Below are 23544 nucleotides of genomic sequence, written 5' to 3' on the forward strand. Positions count from 1 at the left end.
CCAGGAGTACACAGCACCAGGCACTCCTTGTCACCTAATAATCCGCCGCGTTTAAATATATCTCGTCCCTTTTGCTGCCCTGGAAATGCCACCCATCTGTCACAGGCACTGCTGCCAGCGCCGGCCAGGGAGCAGCGGGCAGGGCCACACGTGCCCCGGGGCCGGCAGCAGCCAGGGCACAGCCCCAGCCCCCGGAGCCATGCTGGGGGAGCAGGCCTTAAGGGATGTCAGCGCCCTCTGAATGCTCCCACTTGTCACTAGGGACACTATCAGTACCAGAGCTCATCAAGGGTGTGTGCCTTTGCATGGCCAAGCATCCCACCTCTGTGTGTGCTCAGTGAAGAACATCTCTAACTCCAGGAACTGCGAGGCAGTTCTGTGCTGTCATTTTCTGAATGGTCTGAAGTGTTTTCCTGAATCATTCAATGCTTCTGGGAGCTTATCCTGCATACCTTGAACTGCTACAGCCCTGGAAAGGAGTGCCCTGGGTGTCACTCACGCTGGACATGCAGCAGCGTCACCCGCAGGAGCCGCTCCAGGCTCCTACCAGGAAAGTGCTGGGTACAGATGAGTCTCCAAGTCTTTACTGCTCCCAAGGCTGCCCTGAAGGGGGACAGTCATGCCAAGAGGAAGGGCGGGCTGGAGCCTGGAGGCTGGTTTCTGCTCCTGCAGGTCCCTGGCTCTGCAGGGGAGAACCAGGAAGGGGGAGATAAGAACAGTCAGCAGAACTGGAGCCCAGCAAAGCTCAGCATCAGCCAAGCAAGCTCTGAGTCACGGCAAATGCTGCTGACACCAGAGGCTGCAGCACACAGTCACAACCACTTCCAGGCCCAGGAACAAGCTTGCAGACTGAGAACCCTTTGAAACGGGGACCCTCTTCTGACTCCTTCAGAATTCTGACTGACAACAGCACAAGCCCCACTTTTCCCTCCCATCTTCGCTGAAACTTCCCAGTTTGGTGTCCACCCCTTGGCACCATTGTTTCTTCACCAGTAACACGGCAGACCCAAGACATGGCACTGCTCCCCAAAGCCCTGTGGGCTCCTCCTGGCCGTGCCCTGCGCAGGGACCTGGCTGCCAGGCACCCGGTGGCACTGCCACTTGTCCACTCGCCCCTGCTGCTCACTGCTGTGCTCACACTGCAGCCCGACACTGAACTGTCCCACGTCCTCTCCTCCTCACACACACCCGGCCTTGCTAGCACCTCAAACACCAACTAAACCATATTTTAGGAGAACATTGTCCACAAAGGGACCTGAAATGCTTCACAGTTGGAACTCCGAAGTTCACAATACACTCCGGAGGTGCAAGAGCGAAGCCAGTCTACCTGGGGTCGGTTTGAGGGGTTCAGAGACCCCAGACCCCTACCTGACACTCCCCCTGCTGAGCAATCCTGCTACACTGCCGCTGCTGTCACATGCTCACACCTCACCTGCAGCCTGGGTCACCATTCACTACTAACAACTACAACACTCAGATACCTCCACTTTCTCAGCCAGAGGATGATGACACCTTTACGTCGTATCTCTAAAGGCAAAGGAAAATCAGCCCTCATGTGAACTATTCCCCCTTAGCACCAACCAGTACAGACCATTAGTGAAACCAGCGACCTTGGTATCCAAACCTGAAATCAATTAAGAGAAATTACAGGGTGATCCTCTTGCCTGATAAAATCTAGGGAGCACACGCTTTATTAGTACTTTATGGCTTATAAGGAAACACTTACTTTCAACAAAACTGTTGCAACTTCTGGAACACAGCAAGGAAAGACCGTCAAGAAATCTTAAAGTACTTCATCTCCCAAGCCCCAGAGAAGAATCAACGATAACTAAATAAATACCTGGCAGACATTTCTAAAAACAGCTTCTCCAGTCTCTACAGATAATCTACACTGTGCTTTAATAAGCTATTCCAGTGCTTAAATGAAACCCTGAATCAGCTCCAGAGTAATTTTAGCTGCATTTTAGTTACAACTAACTCTTTGTGGATGGAAGAAAGAAATAAAGGGTGAGGATTTAGCAGCACTACAAAGGAAGAGAAAACAGATCAAGACTGCTAAAAAAACCCATCCTGGAGAGCCTTATCTCTACAGAAACCCCAGGACCATCATGTCACCAGGACGCCAAGCATGCCACTGTCACGGCTGCAGCACTGCAGCTGGGCGGGCTGGAGGGATGTACAGCTCCTCCCGTACCTTTCTGTGGCACTTGGGATAAAGTGGAGGAAAGCACTGGCTGACGGGCCATGTGGGCACCAACAGCACATGCTGACTCTGCTCCACCATCCAAGGAGCTTCACCTGGGCAACCAAGCAGGTGAGCTGTCCTACACAACAGGCCTGTGCTTTTCCACCAGGCACTGGCGTTTTTAAGAGACGGGGAGACAGAGTAATGCACTTTGATGAAAACCAGGTATTTCTGTCAGCTGAACAGCTTCTGTGTCACAGTTCAGACTAAAAAGTGGCACTGCTGGCAGGCAGGACCCAACCCACCTGCTCCTAGGCACATGAGGACATGGCTGTCCCTGCTTCTGGCCCAGGGACAGAGGCACACACTGCAGCAACACAGCGAGCCATGACGTGCCTTGAATGGACAGGTTGGAAAAGAACAGCAAACATGGACTTAATAAACAGTATTATAAACAGACTGTGTATCCTTAAAACAGACCAAAAGCCCACAGATGTGCCTTCAGAAGAAACTCTTGAGACCCCACTTCATCCACTGCTGTCAAGTGCTCTCTGCAGGCTGCTTTGAGTCATGAGTTACACAGCCAGCACACACACTGCTCGTGTGTTACACAGCCAGCAAGGGAGCACAGACAGGTGAAATGAGTTCAGTGAGTCATGGCAAAACTGGATCTGGCAGATAACAGCCAGCCTGTTAGGTAAGCATGTTTGCTCCAGGTAACATTCCTCGATCCTGTGCTGAGAACAAGGGCTCACTGCTGCACCTCCATCCCGGGGCTGTGCCAGGGGTTGTTCCCACAGGCTGCACATTCTAGCCAGCTTTCTTCTCAAGGAAATGAATGGAAATGTGCAGATTAGCCTTTGGAACCCTATCTCCATACTTGAAAAAGAGAAGAATCAAGGGTATCTGCCCACCAAAACAGGGAGTCACCACCATCCCCTGAACTGGCTGCACCAAGGCAGTTATCCCTGCAATCTCATCACAATTATCCTTGCCACCCCCAAAATTCAGACACTGCTGTGTCACAGAGGAAAGCTCTTCCTGAAGTCAAAGTCTAATTGCCAGAATAAGCATGTCACTATGGCACTGTTGTCCTCGAACTGCAGTGCAGCTCTCCTGTACCTGGAAGCCTCTGGAAATAGATAAACCCACACTGTGTGCTGGGAGGTGCTCTAACATCCCTGAGAGAAACCCAGGTGGGTGTGCTGCGTGCAGCAGCCAGCGAGGCCAAGGGCGAGGCCACGCACCCCTGGAGATGCTCAGGACCTCTGTGTGCACCCTGGTGAGACAGAAGCCAGTGGCTGCCCAAAAGCCCCACAAGGTTTCTGGAGGTGCATGCCAACATTATAGTGAGATCTGCTGAAAGACAACAGTGAGAGACCACATGGAGCACGACACTGCCCAACTATGGACACGGGGTCTGAGCAGGTTCTCTTCCTCACCCACTGGCACAAGGAAGGTGGCACCACGGCCAAAGGAAACCTTTCTGGCCACCACACCCCGTTATCACTCCCTGGCAATTAAGCGTGCCTGAGTGGCAGGTAGGTGAGATGGAAGAGCCCAGAACTGTGCTTGCTGCGGGGTCACTGCCTGCGCTGGCACCACTCAGGAAAGAAAGGCTGTGAACGAACTGTGCAGCATCGAGAGAGCAGCAAACACAGGCTGGACAGTCACAGATGAGTATCTATGGGAAAAACCCTAAGAAAACAAGTATCAGTTACTTGCAATTAAAAAGAAATTTGTTTTTCTTAGATCATGAAACATCCTTGGATTAAGCTAAATTCAAAGAAATCAGCACCCTCTAATTCAAATCAAATGCCTCTGGAGCTTGCACGTAACAGACAGAGAAAGGAGCCCAGGCTGTGGGTCTGCGCCCATGTAAACCAGTGTATTCATGCCTGGGAGGCACACGTTTACAGCAAGAGTGTTAGAGCAGCAGCAGCAGGCACGGCTGTCAGCTGCAGACCCAGCAGCCCTTAGATGAGTTCAGTGTATGTTTTTTAATGCTGTTCCCAAAATGGATTGATTTTCAGGCCATACTGGACACCCCTGGAGCTCCACAGTGTAACTGGGGGTATAACACAGACCACAACACTCTTCAGAACACAAGATTTCAAGGGGGAGGAGAGGAAGAAGGCAAGGCAAGGAGGCCAACCCAGCCTTACTGTTCTTACTCATTACTTCCCAGTCTTTCCCAGCTGTTCCTCTGCTTGTGCTCCCCCCGACATCTTCCTGCCACCCAAAGGTCACTGCAGGGCTCCTCCCTCCCGTGCCACAGTCTTCCTGGTGTTCAGACTTCCCTGAAGTGGCCACGTTTGCACTGACGCTGCTGGTCCTGCAAGCAGCCCAGCCCTGGTGTGTGTGTGTGCAGCAGGCACGGTGACTGAGCCCCCGGCAGCACCCAGAGCCCAGGGCACGCTCGTGGCAGCAGCTCCGGCCTGCAGCAGCCTTTGTGTAACACCACATCCCCACGCATCCCTGGGAGCTGCTCCTGGAGCTGAGAAACCTGCGCGATGTCTTTCCTTTGCTGCGTTACCCTGCCTATACACCCTGCTCAGCAGTAAATCCTGCCTCGGAAGTCGTCCAGCCTAACAAGCCAGGCCCCTCCTGCTCCTCTGTAACCCAGAGCATCGCCTACTGAACCCGCTCACAGGATGCTGCCACAGCACGGGGCAGCGGGGTGGCCGAGGAAGTTATCTCCCAGCAGCAGGAGACAAACCCAACAGCCTGCAGGGGTCCAGCCCCGGCTGCTTTACTGCTGTACCCTGAGCACGGCCGCCACCTGTAAGCCCGGAGCCGGTACCAGCACAGGGCTGGCGGTGGCTAATTCTGCAGGGGGACTGTCACGGGCTGGGAAGCAGCCCCGGAGCTGCCACCCGCCCGGCGGGGAGCGCGGACCGGGCGGCCCCGGCCATCTGCAGATCCTGGGCTGTGCTCCGGGCTCGGGAATCCTCCCGGCCCTGCGCGGCCCCTCGTCACCGCATCCCCCGTCTGCTGCGTGACTCATCACCGACACAATGGGCGGCGGCACAAAGCGCCGCTCCCGCCGGTCCGCCCGAGTCCCCGCGCCGGGGCGGCCGCGGGAGCGGGGCCGGCGCCGCCGTCCTGCAGCCACGCGCGGGCGGCAGCCCCGCCGCGCCCGGCGCTGCTGCGCGGCCCCCGGGGCACGGATGGCCGCTCCCGGAGGGCCGGGGCCGCCGCAGCGGCCGGGGCGGCGCGGGGGCGGGCGGCGCGGGGCAGCAGGCGGGGGCAGGCGGGGGCGGCGCGGCCCGCCCGGCCCGGCCCGGGGGCTCCCGGGGCTCCCCCGGCCCCTCCGGCGCCCCGGGCGGCTCCCGCAGCCCCCGGAGGGGCCGCGCGGGGCGGGGCCGCGCGCACGTGGTGGCGGGCGGGGCCGAGCAAGTGACGCGCCGGGCCCCGCCCCCCCGCCGGCCGGGGACACGCAGCGCGCGGGGCGGGGGCGGCGGCGCCCCCGGCGGGAGCGGGGCCGGGCCCGGCCCGGGGCAGCCCCCCCGCGCCGAGCCCCCGCCGCGCTGTCCCCGAGTCCCCCCCGTGCCCTGACACTGCCCCGCCCGCGCCGAGTTCTCCCCGGGCCGGACCCCGCCGGCAGCGCAAAGCCCGCGCCGCTGCCCCCCCCCCTTCCCCCTCACCGCCTCTCCGGTGCCGGTGCCCGTGTAACCCCCGCCGGCCGGGGCTGTCAGGCGCGGCCGCGCGAGGCGCGGGCGGACGGTCACTCACCACGTGCGGTCTGCTGCTGCTGCGCCTGCCACTCCAGGAACCGCGCCGCCTCCAGCAGCGTCTCGATGCTCATGGCGCGGGCCCGGCCGCCGCCGCCGCCGCCGCCGCCCGGAGCGCGGGCCCGCCCCGCCCGCGCCGCCCCGGGCTCGCCCCGCCGGCCGCAGCGCTGGCGACAAGATGGCGGGTGGCAACAGAAACACAACAGGCGGGCGCTGGCGCGGCCCCGCTACTACGCGGCGGGCGGCGCCAAGACCTGGAGCGGAGCGCGGGGCGCCGCCCGGACGGGACGGGGCGCGCCGGGACGCGGCGGTCGGCCCGGGCCGGGGACGCGCGGACACGGCGCCGCGGCCCCGCCGGTCGCGCGGGGCGGGCGCGGCCCGGGCCGGCCCCGGGGCGGGCGCTGGGCGCGACTCGCGGCGGCGGCCGGGCCGGTCCGGCGGCGGCGCGATCCGGGCGCCGCGTTTTGCGGGCGGCGCTCCCCCCGCAGTGCGCTCGCGGCCCGGGGCGCGCTGTCAGCGCGCGCGGGCCAATGGGCGCGCAGCACAACACGCGTGCTGCCCTCCACATGGGCGCCCCGCGCCGCCGCGCGCCTTAAAGGGGCCGCGCCCGCCGCGCCCCGCGCACGTGCGGGCCCCGCGCCTCCGGCGGGGCTTCCCCGGGCACCCCCGGCCCGGCACCGACACAACCGGGACAGACGCCCGGCCCGGGGCAGCGGCCGGCGTGCGATCCCGGCACCGCCCGGCACCGCGCGCCCGGGTGCCCGCGGAATGGGCCCGGCCCCGCTCAGCCCCCGCGGGGCTCCCGAGTTGTGCCCCAGCCCCGCAGAGGCTCCCCGAGCTGTCCCGGGTCACCGACTGCGGGGCCGCGTGGCTGCGGGCTCTGGCGTGTCCTGCCCCGCCGCCGGCGGGAAGGGAAAAGCCAAACTCTTTTTTTACGGATAAAGGAAGGAAAAGAGGGAGCCCGTTGGAAAGGGTCAGCACACACAGTGCCTGCTTCCCGGGAAACAGCTCACACTGCGGCTGCCCACGGTTAACTTGAGCAACGTTTTCCTTTATACGGCCCCTTTGTCAGTAGCTTGCAAAACTAAACTGAACTTCAATTATCCACAAAGAAATTTTCCATTCTAAGTATCTACCTCTGATTGACTTCTGGTTTTTGGCTGGGAAAAGATACTGAAGTAAAGGGGAAAGTAACTGGTTAGAAAAACCAGTCCTTCTCACAGAAGAAATGGGATTTTTAAAAAAAACAGGTTTTTCATATGAGAATTTCATTCTACCTATAAACATTAAGGAATTTACAAACTGAAAACTACCCTGAGGAATGGCCACTGAAGGGGGCAAACCCAAATCCTTGTGAGATGGGCTGTACTGGTTTGTGGAGCTTGGGGCTGACTCTAAAGGTGCTTCTGTTTCCCACTGCCCGTGCTGGGCAGTCAGGGTGATGTCTCGTCCTTGCTCAGCATGTGACTGGTGGCCTTATGCACTGCACGTTCATCCGATCCTCCTCTGCAAGGAGTCATTTCCTCCTGGGCTTCACCATGAACTCATTCCTCACAACAGTAATGAGGGAAGTGTCATCACACATGAGCAGAAGATGTAGACAACTATGGGCAGAAGAGGTAGATAAAATACAGATGTAGATGAAGCCTGGCCAAAAGACCTCACCTGGGATACCTTTGGGTAGCTCATGGAGGGACAAGCTAATTTCTCATGGAACATTTCAGCTGCTTTCCAATCATCCCTGCAAACCGCCTCACCGGCTCCTCCCAGCTCTAGCAATGAATGAAGGAGTTTTACCACCAGGAATGCCTTTCCTCAGCCAGCCCAGTTCCCCAGAGCAGCTGCCTGGGCTGCTGAGCTCAGCCTGTGTGACAGCAGCGGGAGCACTACTGAAAGTCACACAGTGCACGTGGCCTTGGGGAGCTCAGTAAGGGCTGCTCCAGGGCTGGCTGAATCTGGCATCTCCCAAGTTCTTCCCTTTGTAGCCTGGATGTGTTCAGGTATAGTTTGTGTGTGTCGTGTGTGACTGCATATGTCAGATTCAAAAACTGGGTTGTCTGATCCCAGCAGAGGAGCTGAGGACGACCCAGCTGGCAAACGCAGCTGGAGAGCAGCAGAGAGCCCCGGTGGGACACACAGAGCTTGGGCTGGCTGTGCTGTGCACGCTGCAGGACTGTCACTCTGCAGGGCTTAGACTGGTCAGCTGGCACTTCAAAAAGCTGGACATCCTGACAGCAAGGTGACTTGGACTTCTGCGAGAGAGGGGCACACAGCTGGGACAAGCACTTCGCCGTCCAAGCTGCTGCTGTGGGCTGCAATGTTGCAGACCAGATCTGTGTATGCAAGTGCAAAGTGCAGTGGCCACAGGTTCTGTCTCCAAACAACTCTCTCTAATCCTACAAAGCATTCAGGTGTACGGTGCTCTTCTAGAAGGACTCTGAAGAAGGAATTGCTATTTTGCCATCAAACCTGCTGTATGAACAGCACCTCCTACCCCGGGCCCTGCCTGCTACCGCCCAGCCCAGAGACCTGCTGGCCCTGCGCCCTGCAAGGGCTGCAGACTCTGGGCTGGTACAGGGTGAGACAAAAAATCCCAAATAAGACAACAGATTGAGTCATTAGAGCAGGTTATGGAGCGTGCAAGAGGCAGTGCTCTGACTGAGGGTGCTTGATTGAACACAGCTTTTGAAACAAACATTTTTGGGTGCCATACAATAGTTTAGTCCCGTGCTAGGTTAATGTTTTAGCAGGAGGCAAAACATTCCTTCTTCTGCCTGCTCACATCTTTTGCAACACTAATCTCCAAGGAGAGTTGTTTGTTTGAAACCTTGAGCTCTGTGGGCTCTTGACTGCTAAGCTGGCTCCTTGCTTTGGCAGCTCACAGTAGAAATCAGCGTCATTAAACATTCATATCTGAGCAGTGTTTCCTGATTAAATTTATTTATTGCAAGTTTTTGGACCTGGCTAACGGAACAGCTTGGGTACACATCTAGAATCCATCAACTGTGTATTCATCTACCCCTGGAAGGCTTTATGGAAGGGTTTTCACTGAATCATTTGACACTGTTACTGGGGACAGGGATAATCCAGAACGCTTACATTATCTGGGTTGACTTTGTGAACACTTTAAGGACAGTGTTTAAAACTTTGCATATGTGTTAGAAGTACCAAGAAGTTCAATTTCTACCCCATTATGCTCCACACTTGGTGGGAAGAGCAGGCACGGGGCTAGCTCCACAACCCTGCCAGACACTGACCTCAGGGGCTCAGGGCACCAAGAGGCAGAGTGGCTTGGTCTGAAGTCAGAGCTGTCCTTCCCCTCCGGCTGCCCAGCCTCGGGGACTCTGCTTGGGATTATGCTGGTCCTCCTCACCTGGGCTACTCCTGACAACAACCTGTGGGCAGGAATCTCTTCCCGAGAAGAGAAGGCTCCTGTGGCTCCTCCTGAGCAGGTGGCACTGCAGGTGGCACTTCTGGAGCTGCCACATCCAGCCCTGCACTAGGGGGACAGGGGCCTCTTCAGTTTCCATCTGTGGTTTTAAAACTTTCAGTCAAATCCTTTGACTGATTTTTTTTTTTCATCTTCTCTTAATATTAGATGTAACTTAGGAGAACTTAGACCTTTGATCTCCTTATAAGCATATATAGTTTCCAAGGGGAGCCTTTTACCTGTTTTGAGGGAATGCCCAGGGCATTTTATCTTCTTCTCTGTGTATTATTTCCTGTTTAGTCAGTCCTTTAGATCGCGTTGGATGATACTCAGATGGCACAGATATTGATCTCTAGTATGTTGTGGCTGTGGTTGAGCCTGAAGGAAATCACTCCAAAACATTCTGAGTAGTGAATTTGGATTAGACCTTAATCATAAAGCCGGGCTGTTGTAAATGCCTTTCTTTGTTTTGAGAGTTATTGATGACATTATATAAAGTTTGAATGGGCTTGGATTTATTTATATAAAATGGTGATGATATTAATATATAGACAGTGCAGGAAAAAGCAGCAGTGTTCATGGGGCTCATCATCTTTCCTTATATCCACCCTTCTCCCTGCCACAAACCAGACAAGATTTGAAAGGAGATGAAACATTTCCATTTGAAGATGGCACTGTCTTACAATGGCACAAGGCTCATCTAGTAAATCCCCTACACATATCCTATACTAGGGATGTGATGGATGTTAAAAAAAACCACTTCAGCTGTGCAGACGTGGAGGAATAACTGCGATAGTGCTGGAGATCTGACAATCTCCTTCCTGCTCTTCTGCTTGTTTCCTTTCCAGCTGTGCAGCAAACAGTTTTTCTGTGCTCAAACCATCCTCAGGATTTCTGCATCCCGTGACCGGCAGTGAGTTTAGCTTTCTGGCAGCATTAATCTCTGTGACTTTTCCCCCAGCTCAGAAGTGACTCTCATTAATTTTCTGACTTTTCTGAGGTCACACAACCCCTGTGAGCCAGGGCATCACCCCTGGCACTGGTGGCTTTGCAGGGACTGAGCTCTGTGTTTGCACCCTGGGTTGAAAACTCTCAGCATCCATCTGCCCCACCTAGGCTCCACAACTCAGCTCCCAGCACATGGGAATTCTGCTCTTCCCTCACTCTGAATAAGCAACTTTTCAGTTCAGACATCTGAATAATCTGTCTGGAGTCACTGGAATATGTGACTGCCTAAAGTTTTATCTCCTGCTTAAATACTTTGTTGCTCAGGGCCTAAATTATGACTGAACATAAATGATTAAATGAGTGTTAATTCTCCCTTTTCAGGCTTCATACCAAATAAGAAAACCCCCGACTGTGCTCACATGAAAGCAGGAGTTTATCTCAATATTTTCATTTTGAACGTCAAGCACTGAATGCAGAAAAACCCACAAGGGTGAAAATAATTAGTGCTGTTTCTTACTGAACCATTCTGACTTTCTCTGTAATCCTTTTATTTAGGGTTTTAATGAAGAATAAATTCTTATTGTAAATATTTAATCACGGAGAGTGGTTAAGCAGGACGTGTGTGATGAACAGGTCCGACACAGGTCTGCTGACATGGCTGAAAACTCGCCCATTCCTCCCACAGCAGCACCTGACACCCACCCTGGGGCGGCGCTGACGCCGGGTTCACGGGGTCTCGGACACTCCCCAGCTTCCCCCTTGTTTTACCCAGTAATCCCCAAACTGCTCCAGGAACTTCACCACGACATAAGGACAGTTTATATTATGCCAATAATACATAATTCATAATACTTCTACTGTAACAGCACTCGCTGCTACAGATGAGCTCAGGGGAAGCCGCAGACCCTTGCTGGGCTCCCGGGGCTCACACCTGGGGCTGGCTTTTCCTGGTGGCTGCTGTGTCCCGTGGTCTTCACTTGTGCAATCCGAGCAGGTCCAGGTTTGAGCTCCAGATGGGGCCGATGTGGAAACACGGGGCAGTATCAGCTTTGCAGGTCTCTCCGCAGGTAGGAACCTGACCTTGTGTGGTTGCAACCAAAACTCTGTGCAGCAGGCATGGGCCGCACTCGGCTGCAGGACATGCTGCTGAACTGCTGAGGAGCAGGGGGAGGGAAAGGTCCATCCAAAGTCCAAAGGCTGCCGGCTGAGGTCTCCCAGGTCTGGAGCAATGGCTGATGGAATCACAGACACCGAACACATCACCACAGCCTGCTACAAATATGGTCTGTGACTAAAATACCTGCTTGGAATGATAAAATTTAACTTACAGAATACACAGTGAAACAATTCTTCTCCCCTGAGAACTGGAATGGCCTCTGCGTGGCTTGGAGTCACCTTTTGACTGCATTAAAAGCCGTGCCAAGTGACGCACCCTGGAGACGACAGCTACCGAGCGATTTTGACCCGACCGCGTTCTTCTGCATTAATGAACAGCCGCGACAGCGCTGGGTGCGCTGAGACTCCAAGGGCGGCGCTTGAGACCCCTGGTGCAGCTTTGGGTGCGCTCCGGACAGGGCTGGGAGAATCCAGGGGAGCGCTGACACCGCCGGGGCTGCGCTGACACCGCCGGGACAGCGCTGACATCGCCGGGACAGCGCTGACACCGCCGGGGCAGCGCTGACATCGCCGGGACAGCGCTGGCATCGCCGGGACAGCGCTGGGCTCCCGTTCCCGAGCCGGTGTCCGCGGCTGCCGCGCTCCGGCTCCGGGACCGAGCCCGGCGCCGCCTGGCACTCCCGGCAGCCGCCGGCAGAGGGAGCCCCGCGCAGCCGCATCCCGCAGCGATCCCGGCAGGGATCCCGGCAGGGATCCCGCACCAGCCCCGGCAGGGATCCCGGCACTGATCCCGCACCAGCCCCGGCAGGGATCCCGGCAGTGATCCCGCACCAGCCCCGGCAGGGATCCCGGCACTGATCCCGCACCAGCCCCGGCAGGGATCCCGGTAGTGATCCCCCACCAGCCCCGGCAGGGATCCCGGCACTGATCCCGCACCAGCCCCGGCAGGGATCCCGGCAGGGATCCCGCACCAGCCCCGGCAGGGATCCCGGCACTGATCCCGCACCAGCCCCGGCAGGGATCCCGGCACTGATCCCGCACCAGTTCCCGAGGGTCAGCCCTCTGATGGATGGGAGCTGGTGTATTTAAGGGAGATTATTACAGGGCTGCTGAATCGCACTGGGACTTGCCTGGAGCAGCGTTTGGCAGCCGTCAGGCTGCTCTCCAGGGAGGCTGTGACCAGGGACACAGCAACTGGGTTACAGAAAATAGGAGGAAAAATATTTACTGCTCCCTGCAAGTTCATTTAAATTGAGGACTCAGCTAAAGAACTCTTAATAGACCTTTCTTGCCTTTGATGACTTAAGCAAAGCAGACCCAATGCAAGGGGAAAATGGGCACATTCTGCTCTTTTTGCTACAGTCAGTAAAGATGCAGAATGTTAAAAATAAAATGAAGTTGTTAGAAAAATTACAAACCTATCATCAATGTCCGAACATGGCTTAAACCCACAGAGGATTGTATTGAGCTCTTCAGAGACAGTCTCCACACAAGGACAGTGCAAGCACCAGCTAAATTCTGTGCCAATATCCACTTTTATTTTTAAGTGTATTCTACAACATACATGTGAAAAATAGAAGTGCTTGAATGGCACAAGCCAATTCAATTCGATAAAAGGTCTGAAAAAGGGGTTTGTTTAGATTTATGATAAACAGCTTCATAAAAAGACAACTTTCCTTTTGCCGTTTCTGTGTACTCATGTTTGTATCAAACAACTGGATATCATAATATATGGCCATGTGTAAAATGGAATGATAGCAAAAGCACCTTATGTTTTAAGGAACAGTAGCTCTAAAAATCATGCTTTGTGCTTGCAGTGGAATAACACTCCTGGACATTTTAAAATAAAACCTCAGTAACAAAATGATGTTAGAAATGACCAGCCTTTTTTAAATCAGATACTAAAAAGTAAGAGTTGATAGTTTGGCTGTATCCTACCACAGTTGTCTGCGTCTGCTCTGGGAAAGGCCAGGGCCGTCACAGCCACGGTCTGGTTTAGGAGGCAACGTACACATAAATTATTCAGCACTCTCAAATCTAAAAATCAATGCGGTACGCTGCGTAATCCAGCTTAATGTAACAGCCAGAAAACCCATTTATGAGCAATTTTAGAATAGATTTTCCCATAAAACCTCAAGGTTACAATAGCAACAGGGAACAAGAGGTGGAAGGCTCTGCCCCTCCATGTTACACACAGGTACCCACATGCCATTCTGCAGGTGACAGTGGAGAGCTGCCTGCATGCTGACCGCCCCTCGCAGGGTAATTAACAAGGAGCTCTGCATCAAACGGTGACAAAGCCTTTTACACTGTTCTTACTCCCTGGAGTAGAGGTACTGCTGCAGCTGGAGCCCTCACACACAGAGTTGTTCAGAGGCCTGGGGGCTGCACCTCCACAGCCGACGTACGTCGCAGCTGTGCACAAACTGATACCAACAGTAAATTCATTTACATTCCCTCCAGCCCCATGCACACTCTTAGGCCTTCAATAATTAATACTCTAGCTTATGATGTACCTTTCACCCCAGGATCTCAAAGCACTTTGCAACGTGTGGGGATGGATTTTTATTTTGCTGGAGTAAATAGGGTAGAGAAAGATTAACTGATTGACCAAGGCCATGCTGCGTTAACATTTTATTTCTGCTCTAGCATTTAACTGGATAGCTGCTGTGACCTTGGAAAGTTGGAAGAAAACTGCATTTTAAAGCTAACAATGTAAGGATAATCTCCCCTAAAGTGTGCCATATGTTTGTGATTAGGCAAAAGAAAAAGCATCAGAAGAATTGCTGGTCGCGCAAGTTGCTCGCAGTGTCCTCTAGGGTATAATAGCTGGGAATTTCAGTGCAGCCTGAGAGAAGTGGATGCAAAGCTCCCCTCCATGTCAAGGAAAAATGGTTGCTCAGCATCCTTGGGCTCTGCTGGAAAATCGAGCTTGGTTATCCAGGAAAGTTTCTGAATTAGAAAAGCTGAGGTGACGAGGTGCTCAGGAACCAACATGTTCCGCTCTGCCTGGCTCCTTGCTCTGCACATGCGTCCACTCCTCCCACTGAGCCATGCCCTCGCCAGCTCTGATTTCCCCTACAAGAACCGACCTCAGCAACCTCTCCTTTGGGCCTCTCTGGTAATTTCATCCCATCAGCACTCCCAAGCTCACCGAGGGTGTGTGCTCTGGGCTACCCCACGGCACAGGCACATGCTGGGAGCCACCACACTGCCCTCCTGCGCAGCTCTATGCTGCCACCAGCACCAGCCTGACTGTCCCAGGGTTACAGCTGGGCTGCCGTCCTCTTGTAAAGAAGATAAACGTAACTCATTGCCAATGTATTCTCAAGGGGATGAGGATGTTGTCACATTCGACTGTCTTTTCTTGTGGCCCTAAATTGATGCTGGGAAGTCACGCCAGTCACAAACCCTGACTAGAAGCCCTCAGACAAGAGCTCTGGGCTGCAGGAAAGGAGCCACTTGACTTGGCACAGAAAGAAAACAATCTTTTTTCTTCACGGCTCCCCCAGAAGTGAGTCAGTAGGCCTGACGAACAGAAAACACAAGTTGCCATAGAAACTCGCATGCCTTCCACCAGGCGGAGAAACAAATGTAGGCCAATATTTCTGCTTAGCTGGCTCCTGCTCCGGCTGCTCCTGCCTGCTGCAGCCCAGGACTCCATCAGCAACTTGCAGTTATTTTGCCCCCAACTGCGCCAGATCCTTTCCCCACCACCTCGGGAATGCACACGTGGGCACACACAGGGACAGGGACACCACAGCTGCTGAGCCAGCACCACGCTGTGCTTGGGAGACCCCAAATGAGGAGTCCACTGACCACAGCAGCAATGGGAAGAGCCCTGGCAGAGCAGCCCAAGCCCACCCCGAGCAGCCTCTTCCCCGGCCTTCTGCTGTGAGCTTGGCAGGGAGGGCTGGAGGAAGAGTGACTTTGAAACTGAATGCTTGTGCTGGATTATTTCAGCCACTTTTGATTTAAATAAACTCCTGTTTCTCAGCTGTAAAAAGGTGAGCCCTCAGCGGGGTGCAAAGGCATGCAGGTCACCCATGTGTGCAGAGCCCTCTGGGATGCTTCAAGAGCAGTGGTTACATGGCATGTGCAATCTCTACTGAACCAGCCTTTGCTTTATTGTGTTCCCTGATCACATGCTATTCTTGGGCTTCACTTTTAATTGTACCACAGGGCAAGTTGCTTTCCTTCTTCCCTTGCTTCTTTGCTTTTTGGATTACATTTTTTTGTACATTGCCCAGTGGCCTCCTGGATATTCAGCAGGCTATTATGTTGTAACTGGACTGTAAATAAAAACAATCTAACAAAAGGAAGAAAGCCCACTCTCACCCGATTTTTACTGTAATTTTTGTGACTCACTACTAAGGAAAAAAAACCCTAAACACAATAGACCTTTGAAGCTGTGTTTGGGCACAGGCTAGTGTAAACCCAGTCCCCAGCTTTGCCCACTGGATAGAATCCTCTGCCGGGTTCTTGGAGCCCAGGACAGCACAGCCATGAGACAACAGAGGTTGGGCCCACGCCAGCCCTATGGCCGGTGCCAAGCACTGCTTCCAGCAGGGGCAGTTAAAGGAATGTGACCAAAATGATGGAGAAAGCCTTTTCCTCCAGAGTAGAGCCCATCACCCAGACACCATCACAGAGAAGATATTTGTCAGTTCAGCTCAGTGGTCTCCAGAAATTGTACAATCAGGTTTAATAATTTAATAATTTAAACGAGCTGCCTGTGGTTAATGAATGGGCTCAGGATCCTGACAGCTGGAGAGACAGGTGGTGGGTGGTAACACCTCTCTTCTGAAAGGGCTTTTGGTTTGAGGGCAGAAGGGAGCATCTCAGTTTGTAAATGATCTATGTTGTTTGGGCAGTGATGTGACTGTTGGGTTTAATATAATTTCAAATCTCTTCAGGTAAAGAGAGTTTAATGCAGTTATCTACTGATTGTGCATGAAGACATACCCATAACACCCAAATTCCTACAATACATTTACTTTAATACATCCTAGCAGGAAAAGGTTTCTTTTTGCTGTAAAATATTGAGTGAAAGAAAAGTAAAGAACTAATGGAAGAGTTTTACTCTTTAAAAAATGGCGAAAGAGGGCTGTCCAGCCATAGCTCTCCCTGGCTGCTGCACTCCAGGAGGCCCCCATGCCCAGCATCCCCTCATACCCAGGCAGCCCCTCAGAGCTGCCAGGGCTTCTGCAGAGCTCCAGAGGGCATGAGGAACCTGCTTCCAGAGGGACACCTGGCTTTATTCCTGGATCTGCTGTGGCCTTGGGAAAGGGACTCCACACCCTTCTCTGTTTACCCTGACACCACTTGTTTGAGGCTGCTTGGTTTTTTCTACCTTGAAAGCCTGTTTTCCATGACAAGATCTGCTTGTTTCAGTGGTGACACTAATGTCCCCCCTGGTTTTTAATAGTTACTGCAACATAGCTAGCTAATAATCACTGGGTTTATTTTAGATACCTGCTTTGGGAGAGCAAGAGTCAGAAAAACTTATTTTACAGCTGCAAATCACTGCATGGGTTTAACGAAAGTAGAACAGAATTCGGGAGAAACTTTGCAATGTTTTCACAGGGGAAGTGAGAGTCTAATTCTGTGGCTGCCACTGCTGGATTCAGTATGTGGGGCACTTCCCGCTGGGAAGGAATGAGTAAGATAGTGGAGAGTTAAAAAAATCAAAGCCCTAAACTTACTAGAAAATTAGAACTTGAGACTGTGCTAAAAGTCAACAATAATTTCTAGAAGGGTGAATTTCAAAAATTTGCAAACACCAAAGCTAAGTGCAAACAGGATCACTTGGTGAGCTGCTGCCCCCGCTCACATCAAGGGGCAGCTCACAACTACCTTCAGCCCCTTGTGTGTTGGCTGAAGCCCTGCTGACACTCAGCCTTGGAGTGGAGTTCGCCCTTTGGAAAGTATCCAAAAATCTTTAAAAACATGTAAATCATGCAGAATTACAACTGAAAAAAAATCCCTCATTCAGAAGGAAAGCAAATCCTTCTCTCTGTGGATCTCAAATGCAGGAGGAAGGTGATCCCTGAGAGCGTAGGCTCCAGCTGAGCTCATCCGGGACTGCCACCTTGAGGGCAGGGGCAGTGCTAAAGGCACGGCTGTGCCCGCTCACAGAGCTGAGGCACACCTGGATTATTTCACTGCTTCCCACTATGGCCCAAGAAAAAAGAAGTTTAGGTAAGAAGTGAGCATCCTCTCTCCATCTCAATCTCTCTGCTTACAACAAGGTATCACTTCTCACTGGATTTGTGCCTACGTTGAAAGAACAGTCTAAAAGAACCACAGAAGAAATGTTCTGTTCAGGAATAAGTAGCAGGTGACCAACTTCCCAGTATGTTGAATATAAATGTTTCTGTCCATACTGAAGTTACCGGAGCTCCCTTGTACAGAGCTTTACATGTTGAAAGGAAAGGAGTTAATTGGTGAGTGATCAAAGATTTCTGCCTGGTAATTTACAATCATTCCAGGGCAGGATTCCTGTGGAGAGGAAAAGCAGGCATCAGTAGGATGCTAAATGATGAAAGGCTCCTATGGAGGCAGTTATATATTCACCCAAATCTCCTGTAAAAATGCAGCAATTTCCCAAGAATTATAAGTCTGTTTTTCTGCAGAGGAGCCCCGGGGTCAGCACAGTACATCCTCTGTACCACAAAAATGGAGAGTAACAAAGACTTCTCCCTCCTTTCTGCACGTCCAATGCCCGCCATCGTGTCTCCTCTCCTTTCCATGCCTGGGTTTTTGAGCCCCTCTACTTGCCAGTACCAGGTGAGTGATTTTAATAGCACAAGTTGCATGAATGAAACTATCTGCAGATAGCAACCTGCAAAGAATCACCCCCCAAGCTCACCACTGCCATCAGAGCCCTCCCATCCTTGGACACACACTGCCATGGTCACCAGCCTCCACAAGGCAAGGATGGAAACTGCTCCTTGGAAAGTACTTGGTGATTTTAATCCTGGAGATGCTCATCACTCACCACAGTTACTTTACAACAGCAACAAAACCAATGAAGATTGGTGACTAACCTAAATTCTTCACACTTGAAGGATCAGATGAGCAGTGCAGATATCGGTGTCCCTTGCTGGAAGGTGATTTCCTCCCAGCCAGGCTGGCCGGTGCTCCCACATCGAATGGAGGGAGAGAAGGGGAGGCTGCCGCCAGCAGCTGGTGAGTTGCGGGACTGGGGGGGGCGGCCTCGGGCAATTCTGCAGGGCTGACCCCAAGGCTGAGCTTTTACATCCCATTCCGCTTGGGACAAAAAGTGATAGACGGCATCTTCACAGCTCTTACTGCGACTCCGCATGTACATCTGTACGTCAGGGAGAGCAGCAGCTGCTGCTGCCTCCATGGAGCGCCGTGGGCTGGGTCATGCGAGCAGAGCCGGCGGTGGGATGGAAGCACGAACGCGGCTCCCCCCGCACTCCGCTGATGTGAGCCGTGCACAGAGCCACCTCTGCTCGCGGGCTCACCCCGAGCAGCCCCGGGCTGAACGATGCCGGGCCCTCTCCGAACGCTCGCACAGCCCCTGCCGGGTCCGAGCCCACGGCCTGCCCGCAGCCTCCGAGCAGGGCTGTCACTCCTCCAGATGCCCCGCAGAGACCTGCCCGTGCTCCGGGCCCTGAGCATCCCAAACCCGGCTTCTCCTGCATGGCCTCCCTGCACGGCCAGGCTCTGCTCTCTATTCCCACACCATGCTGAAAGCAGAGGTCTCGTCTGCTGCACGTCTGCTGGATTTAACAGTCCGTGTTCTGTGTACCAAATGGTCTTAACGCTATTAAGAATTGAAACGAAATGTTTTAAAGTACTGAAGGTGTGCTGTGATTGTGATTTCAACTGGTTTTAATAACCCTTGATAATTTTTTTCTCCCGCTTTCTCCCAATTTGAAAGCTCGATTAATTCTGAGCTACAACTCTGTCCATCATTTCAACCACATGTGGCAGAGTGAGAACTCATGCGAGATAATGGTTAATTTTTGGTATCTTCTGCTGCCTAATGACAGGTGTGCTGTCCTAAATAATTATCTTTCAAAAAGGGATCCCCTTAACCCTTCTCTGAAACTGGGTAGTGATCTCGGTTTTACTTCATTAAGCTCTTGACAGCTCAATGTACTCACATCTGTTACTGTTTGGTAGTTTGATTCCAAGAACACAAATCGCTTCAAGAACTGGCAACAAATTCATTCAGGCTCATGATGCAGATCAAAATCCATCTGTTTACTAATCAAAAGCCATATTTTAATCATAGTACAGCAGTAGTGTCAGCAATATCCCAACTTAGACCTACTCTCTGCCCTAAACATTATAGGTAGAACTCTTCCTGTAAGCTGCATTTATTTGAATTGGAAGTTTAAATGCATCCAAGGATTCTGGAGTCTGATATTCCAGCCCTTGCCTACAGGATTTGATCATTCTGCTTTCCCTAAACAATGTTATCAGGCATTTTGTACCTACAGGCTGAACCTGAATGTCTGTTCCGTCAGTCATTTCTGATATGATTCTAAATTAGAACAAGAGAGGAAAACAATGTGATGAATCGAATTTTAACTTGAGTTTCCAGTTACTTGTTTTATGGACTAAAATCCTTTCCTACTCCAGCCATGATAAAGCTGAGTAATGTCTATGGAAGTCCACCTGTGCTCAGGTGTCTAGGAGGGATTAACAGAGGAACTGCAGCTTCGTTCCCAACACTTGCAGAAGAACCCATGCTATATCTGGCCAAACCCCACAAGCTCCAGCAATATGACATCATCACAGCCTTGGCTGTGCCATGGGCTGGGCCTGGGCCTTGGCAAAGGAGCTGTTGCCTTGGACTCTCCTCAGGTGCAGAGCAGGGCAGAACAGTCCTGCTGAATGGACACTGGCATGCGAGAGGCTCTCAGCAGAAACCCTCCTGGGAAAGGCCAGGGACCAGGCAGGGCACTCAGCTCTGCCCTCGCATGGGGAACAGAACACAGATCAACCACTGAGTATTTCGGTGAGCACGTCCATCCACTGAGCTCTTGCAGGTTGTGGTGCTGGCTGGAGTTCTGGTAAAGCCACTCTAGAGCTCTCTGGGTGCAGTAAGTTGCAGCAGCAAGGCCATCAATGAATTCCTGACCCAGTGAAAATCCAATAAGTTTTGATGCGAATTATAGATTTCACCCATTATTTTCTCTACTATAAGGTACGCCAGTGAGATCCCAGTTTATTCCTACCTGGAAAGAAATGCCTAAGGGATTTTACAAGCTGGTTAACCCATGGCCACTACATTAAGGCTCCAAAACAAATGTAGCCCATTTGCTCAGGGATGACAGATTAATAAATTGTTCCACCTCATTATCCCTGTAATTCCTGATGGCATCGCTTGGAGGAGGTCTGGCAAATGACATTAGCCAAAGGTCAGTGCTTCTTTTTCAAAAACAAGATTATAAACCTTAATACAAACATAAACGATTCAGTGGATTATGAAAAGGCAGCAGAAGCCCTAGGTCAGGTTCAAACCATACTTACCAGTGTGAGGATAGAGCCTGTGCTGTGGAGCCCTGTGCTGGGCCCAGGGAGTGGCAGCTGAGGCAGGTGTGACCACGTCTCTCACTCCTCTTGCCAGTCCCTGGCCGTGCCGGTGCTGCCCCACACCCCAGCTGCCCCAGGTTGGTGGCCCCAGGTGCTGCTCCTGGGCTGCCCCAGAGCCACAAACAGCCACCAACAGGCTGGTTCCCAAGTCCTTCCTCTGGCTGGAACATCAATTCAAAATATTAGAGAGGATGAACAGGAGCTTAGATAGAGTTCTGCAATTCCAAGGCCATGAATCAGGATGAGGACTCTCTCGAGCCAAGCTTTAAAGTAGTGCCTCATTTTAAGCTTCTGTGCTTTGCAATGTCCCTAATAATCTTCAAGCCTGCAGGGTCAGATTTGCAAGTTTCTGTCAACAACTGCAAAAATGAATAGAATATTTAAAGTAACAAAACTCATGCCTGCAGGAGTGAAGAAAAGTCATGGGAGCTGCGATAAAATTATGAGACCTGGAAGCTATGGAATACAACTTTTAATATACAAAGATGAGACCAGCTACAAGCAGGCAGAGGTTGATTAGTCTTGGCAGGGAAGCCCATAAAACCAGAAGGAAATAGGAGGAAAGTTGTGGCTCAAAATACTTCCTCTCTATGGTGACAGTCATGCATTTTCTATGTAAACACGTAAACTTAATGGATAATGTGTAGACTAGAGCAGGCTGAAGAAAACTACATCACTAAGCAAAAATACTCCTTTTAGGAACTGCTTCAACATCTGTGGAAATAGGTGAAGATCTGCTAGACTGGACAATTTGAAAAGGATTGTGAAGAGAGCTGAGTACCACAGTGTGAACAGAGCAGCACATGGGCTTTCAGGCCTGCATTATGCATGGAACTACAAAACCTTTCTGCTTTCAGAGGAACAAATAAAAACCATACAAACACACAAGTCAAGACTGTCTTATGTGCTAAGCCTGACAAGGAGCACAAAATAATCTTGAACCAGCCAAAAACAGTGTGTGAGGAATTCCCCTTATCAAGGGAAACCATATTGGTGAAGTGGGGCAGAGGTCTAGGATGCTCTGATGGGTATAAAAAAGAAAGGAAAGTGAAAAAGGAGAGCTTGTATAGATAAACAATCACTGAAAATCCCTGTCAGGGTATAAACCAAAGCTGTTCCTTGTCATGCACACACAGAGATCTGTGAACTCCGACAGCTGAGGCAGGGACTTTGTTCTCCCACAGTGTCCCAACAGAGTTTGGATACAGAGAATTTGGTCCTGGCTGTGTGGGCAGCATTGCTTGTGGATGGAGCTGCCAGGGTGACTGCAGCAACCTATTACCCAGTTATAGTCTGGTTTGCTGTTACAGAATGGATGAAGTAGATAAAAAATTAAAAGTTCCTGTGAGTAAAGATGCCAAGCAGAAACAAACATGAATTTTGTTTGGCAGCAAACAGCAAACACTCTGTCACTAAAGTACCTGGCATTTAAAATGTTGATGTTTGTATCTTTCTCTCTGAATATTTTAAGCAGGAAGAACTGCTCTTGAGAATGGATTTTAGTAGGGAAGGAACTATAACCATCAACCTCAGCCATGTTAGAGATTAATTCATAATGTCACTTCACTGAAAAATTACTTGTATTTCACCTCTCTTTTTCCAAAGGTCTTTAATTCTGCCTCTGCAAAGCAATGTTATTTTTGCTGTTCAATTACATTTCAACCATTCAATCAGACTCAGCTCTATATAAATGTATGGATCCTTGTTTCAGATTCCCTTGCTCAGCTTTTACTTCATGAAGAGAAGAGCTGTGTGCCAAGGTCACAACTGATTAATCTTGACCCGCGAACCTTGAAGAATAAAGTCTTACTATAAATGTATTACTCTACATAGTAAAAGCAAATGTACTCTGTATCCATGACAAATAATGAACTCATTTTTTCTGGCCTTACTTTTTACTTGCCAATTAAGCGCTTAAATACAAGATCTGTTAATTCTTTTGATAAATGATGTGCCTACAAAAAGAGTGAAATCCTTTCGCCTTTGAGCAGGTGTGATGAAGGTGTCTTCCCATCAGGTATTTTGGGAATAGATGTTTGCCAATGCTTGTGGGTGCTTGGGAAGGCGCTGCCACAGCCACACTGCACCCCTGTGATATGGACAGTACCTACAAGTGTATGTGTTTAAGGCATCCAGTGATATTGTAACAATATTTCTGTATTACTGGTACTATGAATATTTAAACATACATTTCTGGTGCATTTGTTAGAAATTGGGCCACAAGACAGAGGCAGGTGGAGTTATTTTAAAATAAAAATGTTTGCTAAATGGATACTGTTATGCAAATTCAATTATACAGCAAATAAAAACAAATAGATAAAACAAAAACTTTGAGGGAAAAACTGACAAAAAAGACAACATCTACATTCAGGTCAGCCTTACAAAAACATTTCTCATTGTGTGTGCAGTTCACTGACAGGGTCTTAGAAGAAAATGAAGTATAGTGCAGAACAGGTCTCGTATCACTGGCACTTTTATGTTAATCAGGAAACAGCAAAGTCAAAACAAATTTAACAAGCACTTCTTGTTACTGAAACCAGGACATCTCCACTTGT

General features: G+C 51.5%; 1 protein-coding gene across 1 annotated transcript in view; it reads right to left on the reverse strand.

Annotated features, from left to right (window-relative positions):
- MNT (MAX network transcriptional repressor) overlaps window positions 1–6066 on the reverse strand; it is a 30613-nt gene extending 24547 nt beyond the window's left edge. The window contains exon 1 of the mRNA XM_066201866.1: window positions 5921–6066. Within this exon, the coding sequence (XP_066057963.1) occupies window positions 5921–5993 (73 nt within the window). The 5' untranslated portion in view covers window positions 5994–6066. The remainder of the gene's footprint in view (window positions 1–5920) is intronic.
- Between the last annotated feature and the right edge of the window lie 17478 nt (window positions 6067–23544).

This window comes from Chamaea fasciata, unplaced genomic scaffold (assembly GCF_029207755.1).
Source record: "Chamaea fasciata isolate MVZ Bird 193981 ecotype frontalis unplaced genomic scaffold, bChaFas1.0.hap1 SCAF_21, whole genome shotgun sequence".
NCBI classification, from domain to species: domain Eukaryota; kingdom Metazoa; phylum Chordata; class Aves; order Passeriformes; family Sylviidae; genus Chamaea; species Chamaea fasciata.